General features: G+C 42.0%; 1 protein-coding gene across 2 annotated transcripts in view; it reads left to right on the forward strand.

Moving 5' to 3' along the window:
* Positions 1-26117, forward strand: part of Pik3c2g (phosphatidylinositol-4-phosphate 3-kinase, catalytic subunit type 2 gamma) — a 367852-nt gene that overhangs the window by 268544 nt on the left and 73191 nt on the right. For both annotated transcript variants that reach the window (NM_053923.1, XM_039106948.2), the window contains 4 exon segments: positions 765-921; positions 8990-9099; positions 24164-24353; positions 24800-24921. In NM_053923.1, coding sequence (NP_446375.1) covers positions 765-921; positions 8990-9099; positions 24164-24353; positions 24800-24921 — 579 coding nt within the window.

Below are 26117 nucleotides of genomic sequence, written 5' to 3' on the forward strand. Positions count from 1 at the left end.
ACCTCCTCAGATAAAGATGTCCCTGCCCCACCCCCCTCCCTGCTTCTCTTCTCCTAGAGTTGCTAATGCTCCATCTCAGGATTAGCATGTCTAACACTTTTTGGAGATGGGAGCTGCTTTTCCATCCTCTGGGCTACAGGGGGCGGTATGAGTTGTGAGACAACATGGTCTGCACTGTCCTGGTGTGCTGAGCGTGTTTACTGAGTCGTGTGTGAAATGAATTAAAGCTGGTTTCTAAAACTCCCTGCTCACTAAGCATATGACAGGGAATTGGTTACATCTGTTGCTGTTGTTTCATAAATTATCTTCTGAAAGAAATCGTCATTAAAATATCTTAACTTTTATCCAAATTCTCTTCCTAAGGAGTCACCCTTCCAAGGGAAAGAAAATAGCTTTTAAGGCTTATTATTTTATAAACTCAAATTCTGTTTTATCACCTCCAAATGTGTCAGTAAATATACTGCCAGTGAGGACTTGGCATAATTCCTCCTTGTGCTGTTCATTAGAGCCTAGCTTCTCTCAGTAGATACATTGTGTCCAAACATAATTGGGAATTAAACATTTCACCCAGTGTAGAGGAACACTGTAGCACACCTTATGCTGTCTCCACTTCAGCCCAGTTATTCAAAGTCCTCAGTTACTAAGTTTTCCCACTGCTCTGCGATAACCCACACTAGACTAGAAAAAAGATCCAGCAGAAATATGTTGCAGTAACTCCTTGCATTAACTGGACACACCATGGCATCTCCTCTTTCTATTTTTAGGGACCGAGCGCCTTTCATTTTTACTTCAGAGATGGAGTACTTTATTACGGAGGGTGGGAAAAACACACAGCATTTTCAAGACTTCGTGGAGCTCTGCTGCAGAGCCTACAACATTGTGAGGAAGCACAGCCAACTGCTCCTGAGCCTTCTAGAAATGGTAAGTCCCTTGGAGAAATGTGGAAAGTCCTGAGCTTCAAGGGTGTCTCCTCCAGCCGTCTACTTCTAATGGGTTGGAATTCCCCTGATTCCATTTTGAAACAATTGTTAAAACAGAAGGGAGTGGGTGAGCGATTATGTTTCTTGGCAATTTATAGTTCCTGGTTTTCATCTCGGAAGTCACCAATGGCAGCAGGACTGGTACATTGAGAGGGGATCCACGGCAGAGTTGAAGAGGACTCAAGAGAAGTCATTTTTTAAATAACGTCTTTGTGTGTGTTGTCCCTTTTTGAAACTGCTTCAAAATTTCTGTTTGGCATACATATGATGTAAAGGTCATAGTGTAGATGAGACAGGCTCCTTTGTCTCACTATCTGCCTTTGAATGCTTGGCCACCATTCCCATTAGGAAACTCAGGGTCAAGAATGCAAACTCTAGAGTTGGAGAGATGGTTCGCTGGTTTAAAAGCATAAACTTCTCTTGCATAGGACCTGAGTTCAGTTCCCAATTCCGGCATTAGGCAGCTCACAATTCCAGTAACTGCTCATAACCTCAGCTCCAGGGATCTGAAGCACTCTCCCATACTCCACAGGTACCTGCATGCAAATATGCACATGCGCGCGCACACGCACACACACACACACACACACACACACACACACACACACACCCCAAAGCATATTTAATTCGCAATAAAGTAAGTCTAAAAATGTAACTGATGAATTGGTGAGCAGATTGACACATTTAGTGGCATGTATCGGTTCTGCTGAGCTGTGGGTCAGTGTTTTATTCTAGTGTCCATTAAAGAGATGAGAAGTAGTCACAGGATACAAGGAAAGAAGAGGCTGATAGAACTATCTTTTGGAGGATGATGTAATGATTTAAGTGCATACATCTATTATAACAATTATGTCCACCCACAGGGGAGTAGCATACCACCATTCATCTATCTGTGTTACTTCAGTTCTCTTAATAGTTGTTGAAGAGACAAATTTGGTGGTTGGGACTCTCTGATTTTGAATGCCAGCTTAGCATTGAAAGGTTAAATTCTTTGGGTGCACTTGTACGTAACCTACATACTGTTTCCTTTTAAAATTAAGGGTAATAACTTTTATCTCATGGAATTGATGGATAAATGACCTAGTAATAAATGCATCATATGGACTGGGTATGCTAAGGTATTAATAGACTAATTTCATAACTCCAGCTGATAATTACCATGAAGGATTTACGATAGTATCTGCCGTATAGTAGAGTTCAGTTAATTAATGTGGTAATATTAGATCATTGTTAATTTAGCTTCAACCCTGTCAGGTTAAGGACATATTTCAGTTGGTAAAGTGCCTGCCCAGCGCTGCAGACAACTGGCTGTGGTTATACACACTTGTAATTCCAAAATACAGAACCCGGGAGAAAAGGCAGAGGGAGGAGAAGTCCAAGATCATCTTTGGTTACAAAGCGAGTTCAAAGCCAGTCTGGACTACATGAAAGCCTGACTCAGAAATCAATCAAGCAATCAACCAATCAAAGCAATCAATTTAAAGGTGTTGACCAATACAGAATCATACACCACTCGCATATAAAATTCAAATTATTATTGATTAAAACCTAAGGTTCAATTCCTCAATTTCACTAGTTGCTTCATAATTCATATATTTTTGTGTGTGTCCTTTCAGCCTGGTTTGGCTTGGTTTGGTTCTTTGCTTTGGTCTGGTTTGGTTATTCTGTGCTAGCAATTAAGCCTAGCTCTCTCCTACTGAGTAACATCCCCAGGCCTCAGGAACTCCAAGTTAACTTTCCAACTATAACCAGCAATATTTCTTTATATATCTCTGTTCTAGCTCCCAATTCCCTAATTGGATAACTTACGATTTATAGCAAGCTGATTCCATGACACTGAGAAAACTCTGCAAGGACTCAGTTAATGAAAATGACTTTATTTATATAATGAATATCTAGGCACTGTTACTTCTAATATCCTCTCAAACTCTGCCATGATCTAGTCGGACTCTCCCAAGATCTTACTCATGAATCCACGGGCTCTCAAGAGCCTACTATGTGCTAGGAACTATAAACGAGAGGATAAAATGTAAGACCCAGAGTCTTAAATTTTTAAGTTGAATGGTGATGATAAATTTTGTGTATGTAAGTAACTGAGGGGCCCAGCACGTGTGAGTGATAATCAAATTGTAAAAAGTACACAAAAGAAGTTGTTCCAAACACTAGCAAGTTTTCTAACCAGACACAGATGTCCAGAACAAACACCCACAAATGGAATTTCATGCAGCGTGAGCTATTCCTCCCGTGACATTCATCCTGCTGGATGACAATTAAACATCATAGACTAATATGATAGGAAAATGTCTCAATGGATAGGCGCATAATGTGGAGATTTTTTCCTTTTGTTTATAAACTTTCTGTGTGCCTTTCAAAATATTCATCACGGTAATTAATCATTAAAGAATGTAAATGTTGGGGCTGGAGAGATGGCTCAGTGGTTAAGAGCACCGACTGCTCTTCCAGAGGTCCTGAGTTCAAATCCCAGCAACCACATGGTGGCTCACAACCATCTGTAATGGGATCCGATGCCCTCTTCTGGTGTGTCTGAAGGCAGTCACAGTGTACTCATATACAATAAATAAATAGGTCTTAAAAAAAAGAATGTAAATGTTGGGCCAGGTATGGCAGCTCATGCTTAACCCCATAACCCCAGCAGTCAGGATGCTGGGGCGGGAAAATTAGAGTTTCAAGGATATCCTAAGCTCTCCAGTTTCCAATAACAACAACAACAACGCTGTCATGGTATATTTAATTTAAGAGAAAAGGGGGTCTAAAGAGATTGCTTGGTCTTTAAGGGTGTTTGCAGTTTGCAAAGGACATGAGTTCAGTTCCCAGTTCCCACATCCAGCAACTCACAATGGCCTGTAAATTAAGCGCTGAGGGATCTAAAGCCCCTTTCTAGCCTTCATAGGTACCCACGCACCTCTCTCTCTCTCTCTCTCTCTCTCTCTCTCTCTCTCTCTCTCTCTCTCTCTTCTCTCTAACTCTCTGTCTCTCACCACAATACATTTTAAGTCAATATATATGTTGCTTTAGCCATATTTTGAAATAATTTTACATATAAATAGTAAAATAAGCCATGTGAACTTGTTATATAAGATATCCAAAAACCTGCCTGTGATTTAACGGAATCGAGCTTGACTTTTAAGCGAAGGGTGAACAATTAGCAGTGGAGGCCATGCACACATATTAAGTAATAACCTTAGATTTAGACTCTTACAGAAACAGAAGAAGGATCCAAGGCAATGCAAACCACTTAAGCCCACAGATAAAGCCACAGGAATTGGGGTGTGTGGTTGCCTCGGTTTCTATCCAGCCACCGACCAGTTCCCCTGTTTTACTCCCAGTATGTAAGAGTCCTATATGACTCTTCAGAGGTTATTTCAGGAACACACACTAAAACTAAAACTTCTTTTAAATTAAAACCAAGTTTAAATTTGAAAAAAAAAACTACACAAACTGCTTTCTATATACACATTTAATACGACTTTTTCTCCCCTCTTGACTCTTGTGCTGACATCTTTAAGCACAGTTCAGTGCACTACACCATGACCCAGTTACAAGTTGAGAGATGCCTGACACGGGTCATCAAGGCTGGGTTCTGCAAATGATCAATACCCAGGATCACGAGGCACAGGCGTGCCCATGGGTTCAATGTGGAGTTAATGACCCGTCCCCAGCAGAACGCATCTTGTCGCCAGATATCTGCTGTGCTTTTGTTTCCTCGAGGGAAAAGCAAGCGAAAAGCAATCTATGTAATTCTCATCTTGCTTAAAAGCAACATCTGTAGGAGACCACGTGTGCTGCTGGCTGACTTCACCAACGTAAAAGCCTGGATTTCGTCAGCTCTTCTCCCATGAAAAAATCAATATCAGCCATTATGGAAGACTCTCAGAGAACGCAGGGACCATTCACTGGTTCCAAATGTTCATCACTCCCATTATTATATCAGAGATTTCCCAGCAGAAATCTTTCTAGACTCCCTATATGGTGAGGAGAGAGCACTGCTTCCCTAAGTGAAGCTATTAAAATAGAGCTGGACTTAGCAGCAGGAGAATAGAAACAAAACAAAACTCCTGCCCTTAAAAACATATGACTCATCCATCTAGTGTTGGCTCATATCCGTACCAGCTGTCCTCTCTCTTTCCACTGCCCCAGCTACACACGCCATACAAAACACTGAAACACAACTGCACTGCGTCAGACACAGTTAAGATGATAATACATGATAGATAGATAGATAGATAGATAGATGATAGATAGATAGATGATAAATAGATAGTAGATAGATAGATAGATGATAGATAGATAGATAGATAGATAGATAGATAGATGATAGATAGATAGATAGATAGATAGATAGATAGATAGTAGATAGATAGATAGATAGATAGATAGATGATAGATAGATAGATAGATAGATAGATGATAGCTAGATAGATAAATGGTAGATAGATAATAGATAGATAGATAGATAGATAGATAGATAGATAGATGATAGCTAGATAGATAAATGGTAGATAGATAATAGATAGATAGATAGATAGATAGATAGATAGATGATAGCTAGATAGATAAATGGTAGATAGATAATAGATAGATAGATAGATAGATAATAGATAGATAGATAGATGATAGATAGATAGATAAATGGTAGATAGATAATAGATAGATAGATAGATAGATAGATAGATAGATAGATAGATGATAGCTAGATAGATAAATGGTAGATAGATAATAGATAGATAGATAGATAGATAGATAGATAGATAGATAGATAGATAGATAGATAGATACATAGATAGATAGATAGATAGATACATAGATAGAAAGAAAGATGATAGGTAGGGAGATATGTAAGTAGGTAGCTACGTAGATAGATATTAGATAGATGATACCTGATAGATGATTGATAGATAGACCAACAGACAGACAGATAAATAGATAGATGATAGATAAAGAAAGAAAGAAAGAAAGAAAGAAAGAAAGAAAGAAAGATAGATAGATAGATAGATAGATAGATAGATAGATAGATAGATAGATAGATAGATGTCAGGTGATAGATGACAGATAGACAGATAGATGATAGATATAGATAGACAGACAGACAGACGATAAAGGATATATACATATGCAGAGGAGAGAGTAAGTATATTATGGGCCCCAATAGAAACTATTGGACAGAGTCCTGAGCGAGCTATTAGTTAAAACAAGAGTCTTCCTCAGTCAGTCCACTGCGTCTCTGGAACAACCAGTGCAAGACAAGACAGAAGCTAATATAGACTCCACTTGCCATGGGTGGCTCTGGGGCTGAGTTCTGTGATTTAGTAGTCAATATTAAATTTGCAATAGCAAGGCTAAGACACAGTAAGATTCAGTGTTTTTCTAATCACGTGTTCATCTGCCTCTGCAGTCATTGTCCATTAAATGTCCGTTAGGTTCCATTCACTAATTAAGCGCCATGCCAGTCAATATGAACAAGCTCAACACTGAGTAAACATCAGCTTTTCTGCTCAAAAACTTCAGTAACTAAAAATTTAACGTACACACATACTATGTAGATATAGAGATAGAGGTAGTCTCTCTCATATATGTATGTATATATGACATAGATGATATAGATATAAATATAGACATAGATATGAAATGTATATGTGCATGCGCGCACACACACACACATGCACACAGGCACACACACACAGGCGCGCGCACACACACACACACACACACACACACACGCACTCACATACAGAGTCAGTCAAAATGGTTGGATACGCTTAGAGATGAAGCAGTTGAGAGGCACAGTTCCAGATGTGGCCTGAGGAGTTTTCAGTACACCGATGGGAAGTGAAACCAAGCCAACACTGCCAGTCCTAGAGATGGTTATTCGTGGCATCTCGACTTTGCCATTTCTAAACCCAAGTAATTCTGGGTCAGTGAGATGATTCATCAGGTACAGGTGCTTATGTCCAAACCTGACCCACTGAGTTCAGTTCTTGGAACCACGTTTTACAATGAGCAAATTCTCTTCACCCCTGGCTCTCCTCCTCGTCTCTCCTTCCTGTCTTGATACAGTGGTGCTAACACTGAGCCAGGAAGACAGCCATGTTTCATCTCCTCTTTCTTCTGATTCCCTTTCAGCAGTTACTTAATTCCATTCACACTGAGCAGCCTGTCACATTCGTTCCCAGCCTTCACTGCAGGCATTGCCACAGTAGTGACTTCTATACAATGAATGAATGATGTAAAAAAATGTCCCTTTACGCCTGATGGTGCAAATAAATTTCTCTTACAACTTCTGAATGGTCAGCCCCAAATCCAACCAAAATGATGGAACTCTCTTCGTTCATGATGTAACACTTGGGAATTCTCTCTTATTCATATATATTATATTAAATATATACTTATAACAACTATAAAATTACATAGCTATATAAATTATATATCTATACAAACTATACAACTATATATAGAACTATATATATAGCTGTACAACATGCTCTTACTAGTGAGTGATCTCTCCAGCTCCACCTATGTATATTTATTTATATATATTTAAACCCAATAATGTTTCCATTGCAAGCCACATCCTAGTCCAGCCTCTTCCTTGGCCTCTTCACCCCATCAACCATGGTGATCTTTCTTACACAGTCAGTTCTGGTACATGCTAATAACACTCTCTCGAGTTTAGAATATATAAATTTAGAATATGTAAAAGGTTTAATTCTAAACTTTTACTGTTGCCAAAATGTCTTGGTTTGTCTCTTTTCAGAGAGGTTACCTGGCAGACACATAACATTCTGTGTTCTAGGAAATTCACAGGGACTGTTTCTCTGAGCACATCGAGAACAGCGTGGCCTCTTCTGTGCATGTGACCTCCAGCCTTACTGGCTTACAGTGGCGAGAATAGTTGCAGAATCACTTGTTTTCCACGGGAATCATCTATGACTTCACCCACCCTCCATCCTTCCCACTTCATCTTTAATAGGGTTAACTTCTCGGTGCATGAGCATCTATTCCAGGCAGAGCATTTCTCATATTAGTCATAGGGGTATTGGTAATATCAATTTCTCCTCCTCCTCTCCTCCTCCCCCTCCTCTACCCTCTCCCTCCTTTTTTTCTGCTCCTTAGGAAAAAAAAATAATTCAAAGGATTTTCTCAAAAAATGCATATACAAGTAAAAAGAATAATATCCCTCTGCACTACAGTGCAACTGAAACATATCTTCTTCAAGGTGAGGAGGGAAAACTCACAAATCTATTCTTAATGATTTCTTTGGTGATATCTAATGAGTATATTTGCCCTTATGTGGAGAAAGTTGCATTTGTACAGAGGGAGCTATAGAGACAGAGAAGTGGTCTTCATGCTGTGTCCCCGCACCTCTGGCCAAGCCACACCATACCCGCCTTCTGCAGCACACACAGCCCTGTCCTCTTCAAACTAATAATATATGCGTTTTGGGTACCATCATGTGATGAAACAGATTTTGATTCTCCCAGAACATGTCACGTAATTTTGTGCTCCTCTACATGTGAGAAAATGGAGGCTTAAAAGAGTCAAAAAACTCCTTCTCAAAATCGCTCAGATTTTTTTTTCTTTTTTTCGAAGCTGGGGACCGAACCCAGGGCCTTGCACTTGCTAGGCAAGTGCTCTACCTCTGAGCTAAATATCGCTCAGATTTTAAATGGTGGGCCCAAAAATTCTGATGAGGGAATTGTCAGGTGGTCATGTTTTCTTCACTGTTTTATGAGGAGACTGCAATGGAATTATTAGCGAGCGAACACTCCACCAACTGCAATTATTCTTAATGCCATCTCGGTTGTTTATACTCACCACTAACTACGAGGGGATTAAAAGCACAAAATTACATCCATCCGTGCAGACAAAATGAAAGGCACGTCAAAGCGCACTTAAATGTTTGCACGTCTATCACCAGAGTGAGCCAAGCAAGCGCGATGTGGCCTGCATTTATTCTTTCTCTTTTGGTTTTGTGTTTTGTTGCTGTATAGATGCTGCATGCCGGGCTTCCTGAGCTGAGGGGGATTGAAGACCTGAAATACGTACACGACAATCTCCGGCCACAAGACACAGACCTGGAAGCCACAAGTCATTTTACCACGTAAGAGGAGCTGACAACGTGTGTGTGTGTGTGTGTGTGTGTGTGTGTGTGTGTGTGTGTGTGTGTTGACATACAGCCCACATTTGCGGGGATCTCAGGTTGACTACTCACCAGAGTTAGGGTGACAGAGCTAGAACCGACTATGCCCCCATTTTCAACAAGGAAATAGAAACAAGGCAAGGAAGTGTGTGCATCTACAGGCAGAGAGCCTTAGCAGACACCGTTGTTTGCTAACCAGCTTCCACAGCTGTCAGATTGCTCAGTAGGAAGTCTTCGCAAAGAGCAAGGGGCTGACATGAATAAATTGGTTATTCTACTTGAACTCTGTCCAGAAAAACAATATCGGAGAAAGAGATTTACGAAAAGAAAGAGGATGCTATTTTCATCTGCAAGACAATATTAAATATTTGGGGTATTTAGTCAAAGACCTGGGACTGTCATTTATTTTAATCTATTTTTTTTTTTATTAAACAAGCCTGGGAAACACTAGTGTGGTTCAAGGTTAAGAGTCTCACCAGAATGCAGAGAATATCAGTTGGACTCCAGGGCTCTGGCCAAAGGACAGGGCTTTTATAATGGAAGACGCCACAGAGCTTTCCTTTCTGAATGGAGAGAGTAACTGTCACCCAATTTCAAGTATGCAGTAAACACCGACTGTAGTTATTCCTGCAAATGGTTCAAGGAAAGCAAATACAGCTCTTCTCTGTGACTCTTCAGGGCGACTCCTGTGTAAATCTTTTAATCACTAATACTTTCGCCACTGAGTATTTTCTTTTCACTAGTATGTGTGCTTTGAAAGGAAACATTAGCTAAAATGAAGCCCCTCCTGGGTCTGACTTTCCTCCGCCACTTCAGCAATGCGCGATAAAGGACGTTTCCTCATTTGCTAGAGCACAGTGAGCCTTCAACTGGGCAGAGCTTCACTCATCACAAATCATTTTCTTATGGACTTCAATAGACAGGCGGCTTGCCTGGCCGTGAAACTTGGGAAACAAAGAATGGTACACCTGGGAACTGGGAGGGCCCTTATAATTTCTGATTGTGACAATAAACATGGGAGAGAGAAAATAAAGATGCAGAGCAAATGAAGAATCTTCCTCACCACCCTCTGAAGCAAGGAAAGGAGCTTGGATCCTAGTCTCATCTTTCTGTCCTGGAGACTGGATGATATCACTGAGCAACACTGGGCAGGACCATGCTATTATGGGGAGGAGAAAGCCCCTGCTAAGACCCTTGGAGGGAGCACAGAACCTTTGCTAAGACTTGGGAGAGGATCACAGAAGCCCTGCTAAACTGGGGGTGGAGTAGGGGTGGCAGAATCCTGCTAAGATCAGGGGAGGGGGGGGAAGAGAACCCTCCTAAGGCCTTGGGGTGTGGGCAAAACCAGCTAAGACCAGTGTGGGGGGGGGGCTTCTGGTACATATTTAGCTTAGTTTAATCATTTATTTTAATCTATCATTAGAAATAAATTACAAAAGACTGGTAGGGTTGTTTGGCTGTTTGGTTGGTTTGTTTTGTTTTATGTTTGATTTTCCACTCTTTAAAAAATATCCGCAACTCAGGAGGGTGAGGCAGGAGGAACACCATAAATTCAAAGTGAGCGTGTCTTTCCTTGGTTAGTTCTAGGGGAGCGTGATCTACAGTGAAAGATGTATCTAAAACAAAAGTAAAAGCAAAAACAAAAGCTAAAATCACCTTTTAATAAACTATTTTGTATTTTCCAAAAGACAAAATCACAAATATTGATCACTGACAGTGGCCAGTCATTAGCCATAATGAGGACATATAGGACATAAATAGTATAGCCCCGTGGTCTCAGGGTTCGGGAGATTTCAGGTTATGGCAGCTCATGGGTATATGTGCTCAGGAAGGCTCACAACCGAGCCTTAGAAAGAGGAGGACACGCAGCACAATCTGCAGGTCCTGGGAGCTCAAAGAAACTCCAAGGATCATATCCTTCATTCCTCTAACCTCGTGTATCCTACTGATTCCACGCAGAATGAGTAGGCACGGAAAGCCACCCAACAGTATCCTCAGCTAGGTTACCCTTCATGGGAGGATTCAGTGGAATCCCTTTCTTTTGGGGCATCGTAGTGCGACAGACAGGACTGATGTGGAAGTGGAGCACTGTAGAGACCGGGGAACAGTGTGGAGATGGGGCAGGAAGAGAAAAGAAGGAAATGTGTTGCTGGGGTGCAGAGCCTATGTTTGAGATGATACTCAACATTATCTGGGGAACTATGGTACAGCAGTTGAATACTCGTTCTTACCACATAGGTATGCTGCATGAAATAAAACATAGAGGTACCCTCCCACACTAGTGCCAGCTACCCTCTGGCCCCAGCCATCTTGCCACCTCCATGGCTAGCCCCACACAGCGACCGCCCATCTCGTGGTTCCCTTGCTGTGGATTCCGCTTCACATTCCCAGCCATCTTCCCGCTGTGGTTAGCTGTCACAAATCCCCATCACCCAGTAAAATCAAAACTCTAGAGGCTTGTAATTTATCAGTCAGATTTATATTAGTGAATTCTCAACCTACAAAATGCCCGCAGAGTGAACTCAAAACTCAGTTGATATAAACACAAGCTACACACCTAGACGGGGCAGACGTACCCTTCTTACTATTTCATCATCTTTCTAAGGAATCATCAATACTTATGGCTCCCAGGACTGTGTGGTGATGGCTCCTCTTCCTCTCCTATAGGTTCCATCTCGTCTCCTCCTCCCTGTCTCTTCCTCTGTCTCTCTATAGTCATCTCTAAAATTCTCAGCCCGCCTTCCTTTTCCACTGCCCAATCACAGGCTCTCATCTTGTCTTGTGCCTGCCCTCATCTGCATATAGACAGCCATCCACATAGGTATATAGGGAGTGAGGTAAAGAGAGCTCTGGCCAGAGGAGGACTGTAGACAGAGTACATTAGCCCCAGTCCCATCTCGTCCATCTCCTGGTCTGTAAAGGACAAGACCTTGCGTATTATCATCTTCTCAGTGCCGATTCACTGCCTCTGTCCATTTCAAAGGGACACGCCCAAGCCTAGGCAATAGATCCAAGCCAGCAGCCTCATGGCAGTGGGCTTGTCCTCCGGACCCGCTGCTCTGTCTCTGCCAGGGCAACTGCACATTGAGGATGCACTTCTTCTTCGCTAATTGAATTTTCTTCTGCAACGTTGTACAGAAGCAGGTTTTGACTTGCTCTCCACTGCAGGATTAAGCAGCATCTAGTCGCGCAAAATCGAAAGCACCATCCTCATGCTTAGTAACACCCGTCTTACCATTCCCCATCTCCTCCGCTCCCTTTCTAATGTGAATGTCTCTGTTAAAACCCATTCAACCCTTTCTATTACTCCTGATTCGAACTTTTCCAGGGTAAATAATTTTCAGGATACAACATTGATCCTGTACTTGTCGACTTAACTCATACATAAAACATAAGATTTTGGAGGGGGCACATGATCCAATCTTAACCATGAGACTCTAGGCAACTAATATATCACCCATGAAACCTTGTTATTCAGCACTCACTAGTCTTTCCTCCCGTTATTCTACAGGATACGCCATTTTTTTAATGTCCTACATATTGCTCAATCATATATTGCATTGCATAATTTCATCTTAATTAATGCATTGGTTGGCTACATCAACTCCTCTCGAGTAAATCAGGGGAGGAGGCACATTGCAACTTTCCAATCCCTAAGAATATCGCAGCGTAGAACACGCTCTGTCTGAGGTAAAGTGCAATTAAACCACCCAGCTACACTAACTACACAGAAGACATTTAACAGTTAACACCCAAAGTAGTGCTTCTTCTGTGCTGGGCCCTGTCGTAAGCACTTTTCATGACCTCATTATCATAAGAACCCCATGAAGTAGTAGACTTTCTAAGCTCATATTTAAATTGGTCGAGCAAAACCTAAGAGAGATGAGACCGATTTCAAGAGACATAGCCAGCAGGAGGCACAGCATGGGTACAGATGATGTCCTAGGCTGTGGAGGACCAACGTCCTAGTTGTCTGGAGGCTTGAGGTCATCTCTTCTACAAGCAGATTCTCGGGTACTGGTAACATCGCAATCTAGATCATGGTTTAGTCAAGATGTCCTTCCGCTGCTCGTCCACAGATCCTCACATCTGAAGTCCTTGGACCTCAGCAGACAGTACTGGGTACATTTGTGCAGAGTCTGCTCTATTTGCTGCCTCTAGAGACTCGTGTAGGATTCCTCGGCAATGGCTTCCCAGCAGTCATTGCCCTTTTGTCTCATTTTTAGCTCATTCCCACATGAAATAGTGTCTCTGCTTTCTTCTCAGCAAAATCTCCCACAAGGCTCTTTCTTAGCCCTCGAGGGTTACCCGATATTTAATCCTAAATTAAATAAAGGGTTTTATTTTTCACACCTTCATCTTTTTAGACCGGATTTGTCTATTCAGGTCTTCTGTGGGTTCTTTGGCCAAGATCAATAACTCAAGAACATTTCCTGTTCTACATTCCATCAAACCCAAAAATAGGAACTGGGTAGAGAGGGCCAAGACGGTGTGATCATTTGTGCCTGTGATTCCCTATGATACAAAACTATTTCTTATGATCTATGACCTACTATCTGCATATGTTGTGTGTCTGAAATATAGATTAATTCTTCTTTAAGCCCTTAAGCTATGAACAGAGTAGATTTTTAAAAATCTATGTCAACTATAAGTGATAATGAAACTTAGGCAGAGCATTTAGGATTTAAATTTTAATAGGTTATAAGTTATGTGTACTTTTTTACAACCATTTTTGAGTACCTAAAAGACTCTTGGTCCAGAATTTCCCAAAGATGTCCGAGTCCCTTATACAATATAACATTCACGAGCTACAGCCATCCTCCTGGTCTCCTGTAGTCAGTCTCTAGATTTATTTAAATTAGTGCAATGGAAATAGTATATAATCTGCTGTTACTCAGAAACTGATGGTAAGAGGAGTATGTCTGACCATGTTCTGTGCAGACAAAATTATTTTCGCAATATTTTTAGCTCATGGTTAGTTGAACTCGTAGCTATGGAGGTCATAGATAGCGATATTGCAGTGTACTTTTCTGGAGAAGCCGTGTTTCCTCTCTAACTGTGCTCTCTAACACCACAGAGATTTTAGAACTTAAAAAGGAAAATGCTTATTCACGGAAAAAGAAGCAAGTTCTGTACGAACCTATCGTTGATATTTTAGCGCTTCGGCGAAGGTCATTAAATCAAGCACGCACACATGCACTCACACACACAATCCTATTAATTATATACTGTATTTGAGAGACATACTTATAGTATCTGTGTTTACATTATTTTATTATCTTCCTTTGTTCTGGGATTATTAAAGCATTTCGTGCTGCTGCTGCTGCTGCTGATTCTGAAGCAATGACTAAGTTACAGATAAGGATCCACCTACTCGCTGCCACCAAGATCACATCGGGGGCGGGGGGAGCGAGGACTGTGAGATGATCTGCTTTGGTCACCCTGAGTTCCCACATGCTTCCTACACTGTTAGCATCGGGAGGCTCCCCTCTCAACCCTGCCCGAGACTTGAAGGACAAAACTGGCTCCTTCTATCTGAACATACTGAGCGGCACAAGTAGCTTCCTTACCCCTGGGGGTGTGTGCACAGGTCAAGAGCTGATTACAAGTAACAGAGGATGTTGCATGCTGGGAGGCACTGAATATTAATGTGTAATTAATGATACAGAGAGGGAAAGGAAGGATAAAACTGGCTTGCTGGCCACAAGGGTTTTTCACATCACCACCGCTTTCTTCCCTTAACTCCCTTCTACCGGTTCTTGAGGGCAAGTATAGCTGAGCGAAATCATGAAAGTGTCATGTCTCAGGCTCCTGCAACCTGAGGCTTTCATGGAATATCTATGAGCACCGCTGATAGGAAGCAAGGGAAACCATCCACAAAAATCATGTCTGTGTGTTTTATTTCAGAAGTTTCAATCACTCTCCGCCCTCTGGTTAGCAGTCCTTAGAAACAAACAAGCTACCCCAGACAGATTGGAATGATCTGGAGAGAACTGACCATCCACTTCTGACCCTCCCACATCTAGACGTTGCTTTTCACATTGTCTACTTCCCTTTCCTAAAGGGAAAGGAGAAACTGTCCATAGATCCCAGACATCTTTTTGGCCTGCCATGTAAATTCTGTGATTCAGACACCATACAGTCTACCATTCTTCAGCAAAAAAGCTAACTTGAAGCAATACAAAACTGGTCTCAACTGGAAACAAACCTGCTTTATTTGTCTTGCCCTACTCCCAATTCCTTGGTGTTCTCTGGTATAAGTTCCAACGCCACCTGAGTCACTTACCTACTTTGTCATTACTAGCTAGGCTCCTTCCTATGAGTTTTGGTGGGGCTTGTTACCTGTTCCAAGTCCCGTTATGGCGCCTTGGTCAAAGAACAGCCCACGGACATTTTTCTTGAGTTTGCCCTTCAGAGAACAGCCTCAGGAAGGGCTGTTGTGTAGAAGAAATGTGAGTGTGCATGTAAAGATGTTTCTGAAGAAACCACAAATGCTGGCAGCCTCCTAAGAGTGTGCACTTGAACACAGCAGATGCAGTGCCCTAACCTACAACTGCAGACACAATGAAGGAAACTCTGTGTCCCCACTGTTTGGTTTGTATATGTTCGGCCCAGGGGCTGCCACTATTAGAAGGTGTGGCCCTGTTGGAGTAGGTATGGTCTTGTTGGAATAGGTGTGTCACTATGGGTGTAGGCTTTAAGACCCTCATCCTTTAAGACCTTCAGCTACCAGTCTTCAGATGAAAATGTAGAACTCTCCCCTCCTCCTGCACCATGCTTGCCTGGGTGCTGCCATGTTCCTGCCTTAATGATAATGGACTGAACCTCTGAACCTGTAAGCCAGCCCCAGTTAAATATTGTCCTTATAAGAGTTGCCTTGGTCATAGTGTCTCTTCACAGCAGTAAAACCCAAACTAAAACACCCTTTTTCTTTAAATCTTATGGCCAAATAGCAAGACAATGATCAAATACATCCAAACATAGACCCATGCCTTTGTAATGATTTTCTCTCCATAACTGAGCAAAAAAAGCATTGTATGATATAGATTCCTGGGTTACTTTATGATTACATTAAATTTTCGATTTAGTGTCTTACAAATTCCCATATTGTAAGCTGTTGTATTCCTCAAACAAGAGTTAACATCTTCATTTTCTTACCTTAACTGCTGACGTCTACAGAGTTGGACACTCAAAAGGAGCAGACGGAACTTGGAGAAAGTAACAACCAAGCCATGTAACTTTTCTTTAAACCCATAAAACAAATTCAAAGAGTGGCCTCAGAATCTCTTCTCTCACTGGATATAATTTTTCACCTAATTATAACTCAAGGCATACCTATTTTCTGAGCAGTTGTTTATTTTTATGCATTATTTTTTTTACCTAGACCAGCTTTTATTCTGTGTGTACCGCCCACTGAGTGCCAGCCACACCCAGTTTGATGTGTGATAGCTTAGTTGGTGCTCCAGATTTCTGCAATAGGAACGTCTCTGACTATCTCCCTAATTTGCCTGTGCAGCAAGTCAGCATAAACTCAGCTGTTAAGTAACAAAAAGTTGTATTTGGAATTTTCTGGAATACTAGGAGACTAAATGTTGGATGCATTAGAAAAATGTAAAGCTCCCACTAAAATGGCCAAAAGTCACAGGTGACAAAAGGAGTGTCCCAGATGACAGTGGCTTACAGTACCTGTCACCTACACAGTGGCTCTGTGCTTCAGGAGACAGGCAGCAGACATCCTGGACTTTAACAGCAGCATAAAAATAACTTACCAACCTCAAATACGCCTTTTCATCTTTTAAAGACTTGTACAAGTTCCATTACAGCACCATCTACCACCATTGAGTCTTCTCCTGTCACATGTTAAGATGGATCTTTCTATTGTACCTAACATCACTGTCATCATAAAGTGACCCGGCCTTGAGGCTGTTGTTCAATCCTGCCTTTCACTGCTTTACTTCTCTGTAGTTGGAGGAGGCCATCACCCATCCCCTGGGTTCTCCGTTCTGTTTACTCAGATCTGACCAGTTTACACAAGGAGGCTCCAGGAGAAGGTGAAATGCTAAGCTCCTCACGGTTGAGGCTAAGGCCTCAGAGAATCTTGTGACTTGTCACCTCTGCGGCACTCATTCTGAAGACCTGGAACTTCTATCTGGAAAACAGCGAAGAGATTTAAGAAGATGCTCAATGTCTACTGTGAGATAAGTGTCTTCTATACGTGACGGGGATATCTGCAGCCAGTAAATCTCGGCATTGTGATTCACTAAACACGGCGTAAACATGAGAACACCACCTGACATGCTCATACGCACGGGAGCATTCTCAGAAGCTTTTCCTAGAAGAGACCGAGGCAACCAATGGTTAATGAAGAGAAAAAATAACCAATTTTCTTCAGGCGTTAAGTTCTGAGAGATTATATAATTCCAAGAGTTAGGCTCTGAATACCCATAAACTGAATAAACTCAAAATATCTTATGTGTGTATGTATATGTATGTATACATACACACACATATATATACATATATACATATACATATGTGTGTGTGTGTGTCTCAATAGTAACAAAGAAATAAAAGGCCACAAACCTGGAAAGGAATGGAGCTTTGGGGGTAAAAATTAGAATGGGGTGGGTGAAATAAACATAGAACTAAAATCTCAAAAAAATAAAATTAAAAGATTTTTAAATTAAGTGAGAGAGGGGAGTAATAGGTAAGATCAGGGGGAAGAAGAAGAGTGAAAGAGAGAAGGAGGAGGAAGAGACAGCTGCAGCAGCTGCCGTCCATGATACTCTAACCCTCACGTGATAGCACCCTTACAGGACCTGAAGACAGTTCGCCAAGACTCAGATTCATCCAGGCTAACAGTTCACATGGTTGATTTCCCCTCGTTTCTTCCTGTATATATGCATCTACCTTTTGGGCACACATGCAATCATTTCCCTAGTCATGTGGTAGTTATGTGGGTGTGCAGAAATGTACCACTTCCAGTGATTTGCGTTCCCCACTCCTTTTTTGATCCCTGAAAAACACCATGCTCTAATCACCAAATATACTGCACAGATGCAAGAACATGGGCTCCTAAAGCCATCGTGAGTGACGTTAAGCTTGCGAGCACAGCTAGTGAGCTCAGCTCTGAACAAAACTATTTAACAGACGCGTCTTGCAGGATACAACTATGTCAAATGATAAAGGAAAAGAAATCCTGTGCGCAGCTCCCACTGTCCTGACTTTGTCAGACAAGCGTAAATGCCCTTTAGCTTCCGTGTCTCCACGTTATTGTAAAAATGGTCATTAGGAACGAATCCGCATGCTCACAACCATGCCTCCCAGGTTCTCTTGCCAACTTAGCATGGCATATGTACCCTATTTAATTCAAAGGGTAAAACACAAAACATAACGTGTTGGCTTCATATATACCCAAATACATTACATACGTGTGAAACCCGTTATCAGGCGTTCTCTTTACAACGTCTTAATGCAAAGGTTTCAAAAATAAAAGGCTTCCAAGCAAACGGAGAGCTGAAGCAGGGGGATGAGCAGGTTGAGGCCAGCCTGAGCTATGGCAAGACACCTTGTCAATAAAATGCATAGAAATGTGTCTTTTATTATGCACACAGAGTGTATTCACATTTTGCTAAATACATGTTTTAATTTCTGTCTGTCTCCCTCCTCTCTCGGGGTCTCTCTTCTCCCTCCCCCCTCTTTCTCTGTATGTGTGTTTACCTAAATGCATGTATGTGAACCATGTGTGTACAGATGCCAGAAGACTGTGTCAGGTCCCCTAAACTGTAGTCAAGGGCTGTTGGGAATCATCTGGCTTGGTTTCTGGAAACAAACCCAGGTCCTCTGCAAAATTAGCCAACTGTCTTAACTCCTGTTCCTATCGAATGCATTTTTAAATAGCACGCTTTGTTTAAAATACGTGCCTAAATATTTTGACACACAGATGTGTAATAAACTAGGAATTGGGCAATGGCATGCTTTATAAACATAAGCATAGAAAGTGCTAGCCCAACATTTCAGTTGCAAACCGAATGCTGGGTGAGTGCTTTCCTTCATGAAATAAAGACATGGCGGCAGGGCCACACCCACTGATCACCCCCCCTGAACTGCTGAGTGACTCAAACCTGGACGGTCAGGACCCCAGCGTAAAAGCAAAGGCTTCATACTGTTCTCATTACGTGTACCAGAATCCCTGCGACAAAATGGAGTCTACAACTTACATGGAGGACAAATGTGTTCTCGGTGAGTTTGAGTCATGTGTAACCCTTCTGTTTATAAATGATAAAACTGCAGTGTCAACGGAAAAGTATAACTCTTATAAAACCTTCATAGGCAATCTTTGAAAAACTATTTCCCTGAGAGTATTAAGTAAACTGGCCCAGAAACCACATCCTGCCAGGCCACTGAGGCATATAAACAGTTTAAACTGTGGAAATAAATATGGCTGTGTAGAAATCCGTGTAGGATTGCTTAAGGGGTTCACTCATCACTTTGGTCCACACCCTAAAGGTGACACGCCCCAGTGGTCACTCCGGTTTATTGGAAGTGAAAAGGTTTTCCTCATACATGTAAATGTGAATTCACAATTATTTTATTTGCACTGGGAGGCGCTGACTCAATTAGTAAAGAACTTTCCCCTAAGGGTGAGGACCTGAGTTCCAAACCACATCATCTACGTAAAATTCAGGTGTGGTGATGTGCATTTGAAATCCCAGTACCAAGGAGACAGAGCTGGAAGATCTTATGGGCCTGTCGACAAGCTAGGCGGGCCAAGTTGGTAAGCTCCTGGTTCACTGATACTCAGTTACCAAGGCAGAGAGCAGCTGAAGAAGATATCCAATGCAGGTCTCTGACCCTCACATACACAGATATGCATGCACTCAGGCATGTAAACCACACCCACATACAGATATGCAAAATGCATGTATAACGCATATACACATGTGTACATGCACACATAGATGTATAGCACACACACGTAAAATATAGTATTTAATTATAAGAGAAATTTCCATTGTTCCTGAAGTTATTGCGATGGCCAGAGGTGGAAATTCAGACCTATGCTCACACGTATTCCAAGGGCATCTTCAAAAGGTGGTTGTTTCTGAGGAGAAGCAATTCAACCATTGATATAGAATGTTAGGTGAAATTGCACACTTACTGTGGAGTAGAACACAAAGCATGTACATTTTAAGTTCAAATTTATTGGGTATGGTGGCACATGCCTGCAATCCAAGTATTCTAGAGGCTGAGGCAAGAGGACCCCAAGTTTGAGGCCAGTTTAGGTCACCCCCAAATGAAAACAACAATAAATCAAACAATGACAACAATAGAACAAAAACAGGACCTAAAGTTTAAGAAATTTCGTGATTATTGATCTCTTCAGGTAGCTGGAAATATCTGTTAAATTTATTTTTCTGCCTAGAGCCTATTTCTGAGTAAAAATCGAAGGCTGAACATCGTTCAGGCTTTACCACACCAGGGAATTCCACACTAAACCCAGTGGATTATTTTCCTTGGTAAGACCAACTTGAAAGTGTTTTCACCATCATACAAAATTCATAAACAGAGCAAGGACTTCAGAATCGGAGAAATAAGAACGGGACTCTGTCTACAGCTTCCTAGATTACAATATTTGGGGGGGGGCATTGAACAGTCATTGGATTTCGATTTATCCACAGAGAAAATAGTTTTGCTGTCTTTCTAGAGGATGAGAAGCTCATCACAAGGCGTTCAGCAAAGTACTTGCCAAAAGATGTTGGCCTCCTTAGGGCAAAGCTCTGATTGGCTCCAGTACCGTGTGCCCCAGTACATAGAGCAGGACCCAGCGTGGGAGTTAGACGTTCTTCATCAAGAGTGCCTCAGAGCTTTAGATCTTTAGTATAAGATTGCTCTGCATAAAGTTTAAAGACGCAGTTCAGTAGTAGCGTGTGTGCCTCACATGCATGAGGCCCCACTATGACCCAAGCCGAAAAGGCATTCTGCATACTCCTTAAACAACATTAAGCCCTAGAGCTGACCGCTGAGCATTATAGGAGCTCTCTGGATGTATCAGACCTCAGAGGCTGGGACCCTACTTCTGTCCAGTCAGACTCCTGGATGGTGACGTGTGTGGTTATGAGTGACAGATTCCTCAAAACCACAGGGCAAGGGGCCAGTATCTGAATAGTTAAGAGCCATTGCTGCCCTTTCTAGGGGACACCAAGTTCCATTTCCAGCACCCAGATCTGGTGACTCACAACTACCTCTAAGTCCTGCTCCAGGTGATCTGGCGCCCTCTTCCGTCCTCCAAGGGAACTGCATACACAAGGCACACATTAAAAACAAATGCTCCCAGGGCCCATTTTGGCTAAGATTTTTAACCCTCTAAGCAACGTGAGCAGGGCGTCTCTCCAGGTGGGATTTTGCAAAAGGAGTGCATCGAGTATGGATGGTTCGTGGTCACTGTTTCATGAGGGCTGGGAGCACAGCATTACCCTCGAGAGCCTCCCTACCCCGCACATCGAAGTGCTCAGTAAGCATTGTTGATCGATGCACGGATGCAGGAGTAGAAAATGCTTATAAATAATAACCGGCAATGTGCGGAGACTGCTACCATTAATTTCCTGTCTTTCGAGTTGGCGCTCCGCAATACAGCATACATTCATGGATTTGTAGGTTCCAAGAGCATCATCGAAGATAATGAACAACGTGGAAAAGAGTGGGAATCAGAGTTGCATTTCAATGATTTTAGCAAATTTTAACGTCGGCTTGTAGACATATGATGAGAGCACTTGAAACTTACTCAGAAGGAGCTAGAGACTAGAAAAGGCTAAGTGGGTCTGAAGTTTTCTAAAGCTAGGGGAATTTACGGATCGTGGTTGGAACACACTGTTACCATTACGGTCCTGGTGAATTGGTTGTAAGGGGTTGCTGTGTGCTAATGCCAGTGTATGCCTACTCACACATGTCATGCTCGATTCTGTCCTTCTCACAAAACATAAGCAAGCTCATAACGGAAGGAAATGTAGACAAACATCATACTGCTCAAGGTGGCAATTTATAAGGATCCGCACTGTCAAGGAAAAGGGGGCACTTCCTGAGCGACGACAGGGAAGCTCTGAGATAGCGTTCTCCCAGCTGAACGGGGCAGCAATTAAAACAGTCCCGAGGGACTAACAAGAAAGTAATTTCAGGTAAGAGCTCAGATGAATGATTACAAGACAAATATGCAGACTCAGCAACTCAACAGTTAAACTAAAAGCCTCTTGTCACCTCAATAGAGAGGGGAAATTTAATAAAATCTAAAGCAATTAGAAATTTTTATGGAATAGAAGGGGATGTCATTCATGCACAGTGTAAAAAGCCTACGGTGCATGCGTGCACACAAATAAACGAAAAAGCAAATCTTTAAAAGCAATGCCAGCAGAAGCTGGGAAACAACAGGAACAATGAATCTGCTGCTCTCCCCTTGTATTAACGGGACTACAATGTTAATACTACTAATCATACCAGGGAGGAGAGAGAGCAAAGTCAAAGACACTAGCAAACTTCGGTGTTGCTCTTAAAGGGAGTAAGCAAAAGTCATCATAAAATAAAGTATGAAAGTTTTATGTTGAGAGGTAATCGCGTTATTAGAATGCCAGCTTCCTTCAGTACTAAAGAATCCTCTTTCAAGCTCAGACAAAATCAAAGCAATCAAGACAGAAGAAATGCTACAGAGTGGAAAAGAGCTCATGGTAAGCGTTGACTGCATTGTTACAGAGTACTGTTTTCTAAGACAAGTCGTAGAGGAAGAAAAGTAGAGAGAGACGAAGTAAAAGTAAACAACGGATGTTGAGTCACAGTCTTCAAAGTTCTTCATGTAGAAGAGGAGGGAAGGAGCGCCTGCATCATATGTGGCCTATGCCATTGCGACGTGACGTCATCTACAGGGTTCACACCTGACAACCAAGTGAAGGCCTTGCCAAAAATACTCTCACCCTCATGTAAATTTGTGACTTTGTGTTGAACTGCATGTGGGCTACAGGTTGCACATGCCTGGCTGGAGCTTTGAACCTACCTCGCTTTCTAGGTTTAATTTCTGGACACACGTAGATATTTGAAGTGATTATGAGCTAAGGTTAATTTGTTTTAAAATCATAAGCTCTAAAGATAGAAAACAAAATAAATGTATTGATTCCTTTTATTTACTTACTTTGTATGTGTTGAGTCTCGCTTTGTGTGTCTCACTGTGTGTCTCTGTTCATTGTGTGTGTGTCTGTCTTTCTCTGTGTGTGTCTCTTCCTCTCCCCTTCCCTGATTCTTCCTCCTCTTTTCCCCAGTGTTAAGATTACAGATATGTCACACTGTCCAATCTTATCCGTCACCCTTTCTCTCCTCTCTGTCTCTGTTTCTGTCCCTCTCCCCTCCATCTCCGTCTGTCTCCTTCTCTCTGTCTCTGTGTCTTTCTGTATCTCTGTCTCTTGATGTGTGCGTATGTGTGTGTATGTGCATGTGTGTTTGTGTATGTATCTATGTGTGTGTGTGTCTCTCTCTCTCTCTCTGTGTGTGTGTGTGTGTGTGTGTGTGTGTGTGTGTGTGTGTGTGTGCAAACGCCTGTGCTCATGCATGCAGCAGACAGAGGTCACCCAGCACACACTATAAGAATAGGCTTTTTTCTTTCCCAGGGATCAAACTTGGGCTGTCAGGTTGAACAGCAAGCCCTGCTGAGCTATCTCCCAGCCCTAAAACAAAATTCTAAAACAATGTCAGAATATAGGGATGCAGTTACAGCTCTCTATCTCAAGAGAATGTCTTCTAGCTTTCCTGACAATTTCCAGATGTAAACTTAGCATTTAGGAATAAATATTTAGTAGCTGGGTCTTGTGTGTGTGCATTTTCATCTCACTCCCTACCCCCACCCCAAAACACACACACACACACACACACACACACACACACACACACACACACACCTGGCAAACATAAGGCCCAATGATAAACAAAGCCGGGGTTTGAGGGAGGATTCCTTACTGTCTTTCCCTTTTCCTTTTCCTTCGTCTAGGAAGATAAAGCAGAGTCTGGAGTGCTTCCCAGTTAAACTGAATAACCTGATCCACACGCTTGCACAGATGCCAGCCTTCAGCCTTGCCAGACCTGCCCCTCAGACTCCTCCCCAGGAGTGCTGCGTCCTGAATAAAACCAGGACAATTCAGAGAGTCACAATTTTAGGGTTCAGCAAGACACACAGCAACGTAAGTCTAAATCCGTCTGTGCCACAGGCCTTGCTACGCTTACTTTTCTTAAAGCATGATGTTTTGAACTGTGCAAATTGAAAATCAGTTACAACTGAAGAAGTGCCATTAAGGGGGTGTTTTAAGAAAAAGATCCTGACAACCGGAGGGATTACTGGGGAACCATCAGAGGGAATAGTTCCTACCCTGTGGTAGAATATAAATCAAGAGATAATTAAAGTGTCTGCAAGAAAGGACAGCAGAAATTAGGCAATGTTGCCAGAACACTAAATTATGGTACTCCAGACCCCTTATTTGTATTAATCATGGCGTTACAGATTGCGTCCTTCAGCGTTCAGAATTTTTTTAAGAAAGTTTCCTTCTCTGTTGAATTTACCTAAAAGCTGGTTTTAGGATCGCCGGCAAGTTTTATCTCCGTCTTTTGACGTTTGCCTTTTTCTCTGCAGCTGTACCTGATCGAGGTGACACGCAGCGACAACAGGAAAAACCTGGCCAAAAAGTCCTTCGAGCAGTTTTACAGACTTCACAGCCAGATTCAGAAGCAGTTCCCCTTGTTGACTCTCCCAGAGTAAGGCTCTGTCCCCTCACCCTATTTGGTCCTCAGAGCTTGACCTTGAGCAAAGTGTGTGTGTGTGTGTGTGTGTGTGTGTGTGTGTGTGTGTGTGTGTGTGTGTGTGTGTGCGGGTGGGGGTAATGATAGCTAAGAGGTTTCCTGGTTGGGAGCAGTGCACAGTGTCTAATGCAGAGACGCTCTCCCAGCGGGGCCTTTGCAGAAGAAGGAAGTTGGCCACTTTCTTTTCTGCCTCCAGCTGTTCATTGTTCTAGATGGGGGGCGGGGGGGATCACTTTTCATCACTTATTGGGGAGAATTGTTTCATTTCCTTCTTTTAGGACTTAATCCTCCCAGTTGTTTTTCTATAAAAACGGAATTGAAATCAAAAGTCAGAACCAAATTAGCATGCCTGCTTTTTTGCCAATAACTGAAATTTAAAAACCCATGTGTAAGCACGCATGTATACACGGGGACGAGGGGGATTGGGGGAGCGATAACATCAGTTGATTTCTTCATCATTCACCTCTGCTGCTCTCAAGCCCGGGTTTCCCTAACCATTAGTTACTAAACTTGCAGGCTCTAAATGTTATTCATTTCGTTTTAAAGGCATCACTGTGATCCTTCTGCTACAATGGAAAAGATTAAACTTAAGTCAACTGTAGACACAATTAGAACAACTACTTCTGAACCAATTTGGGATCCTTGTTAGTTTAAATGAGGCAAGTTTAAATTACCAATTTCTGTGTACAAAAATATTGCATTTTAACCTTGAAAGGATGAGATCCCCAGAAATTATATTGGCAGTCAGATGAACCAAATACTTTATTTTTCTTTCATCTGCACTAGGGCATTTGTTAGTGAACCAACCATCCTTTAATGCTGTTAGCGACTACTTAAGACCTGATGTGGTCCGACATATGGGTTTTTATTTGTTCCTTGGTTAAGTCAGCCTCAAAGCATAAATATAAGGTGTCAGTGAGCAAAGAGATGTTGCCGAATATTGAAAAGGCATGCTTGCTGAGGTCATAGACGTTTCGAAACACAAACGTTCTCAGTACCTGCACGACAAGACATTAGACAGCAGGTCAGGCACATGAGAGGAAAATTCATTAATTCTGGAAGCCTCTATACGAAGTCTTTGGATTTTTTCAAAATAAGATGAGAAAAAAAGAAACAAGACCAAAAATGTCCAAACTTCTGCTGCAAAGTTC

The sequence above is a fragment of the Rattus norvegicus genome, chromosome 4, assembly GCF_036323735.1.
Source record: "Rattus norvegicus strain BN/NHsdMcwi chromosome 4, GRCr8, whole genome shotgun sequence".
NCBI classification, from domain to species: Eukaryota; Metazoa; Chordata; class Mammalia; order Rodentia; family Muridae; genus Rattus; species Rattus norvegicus.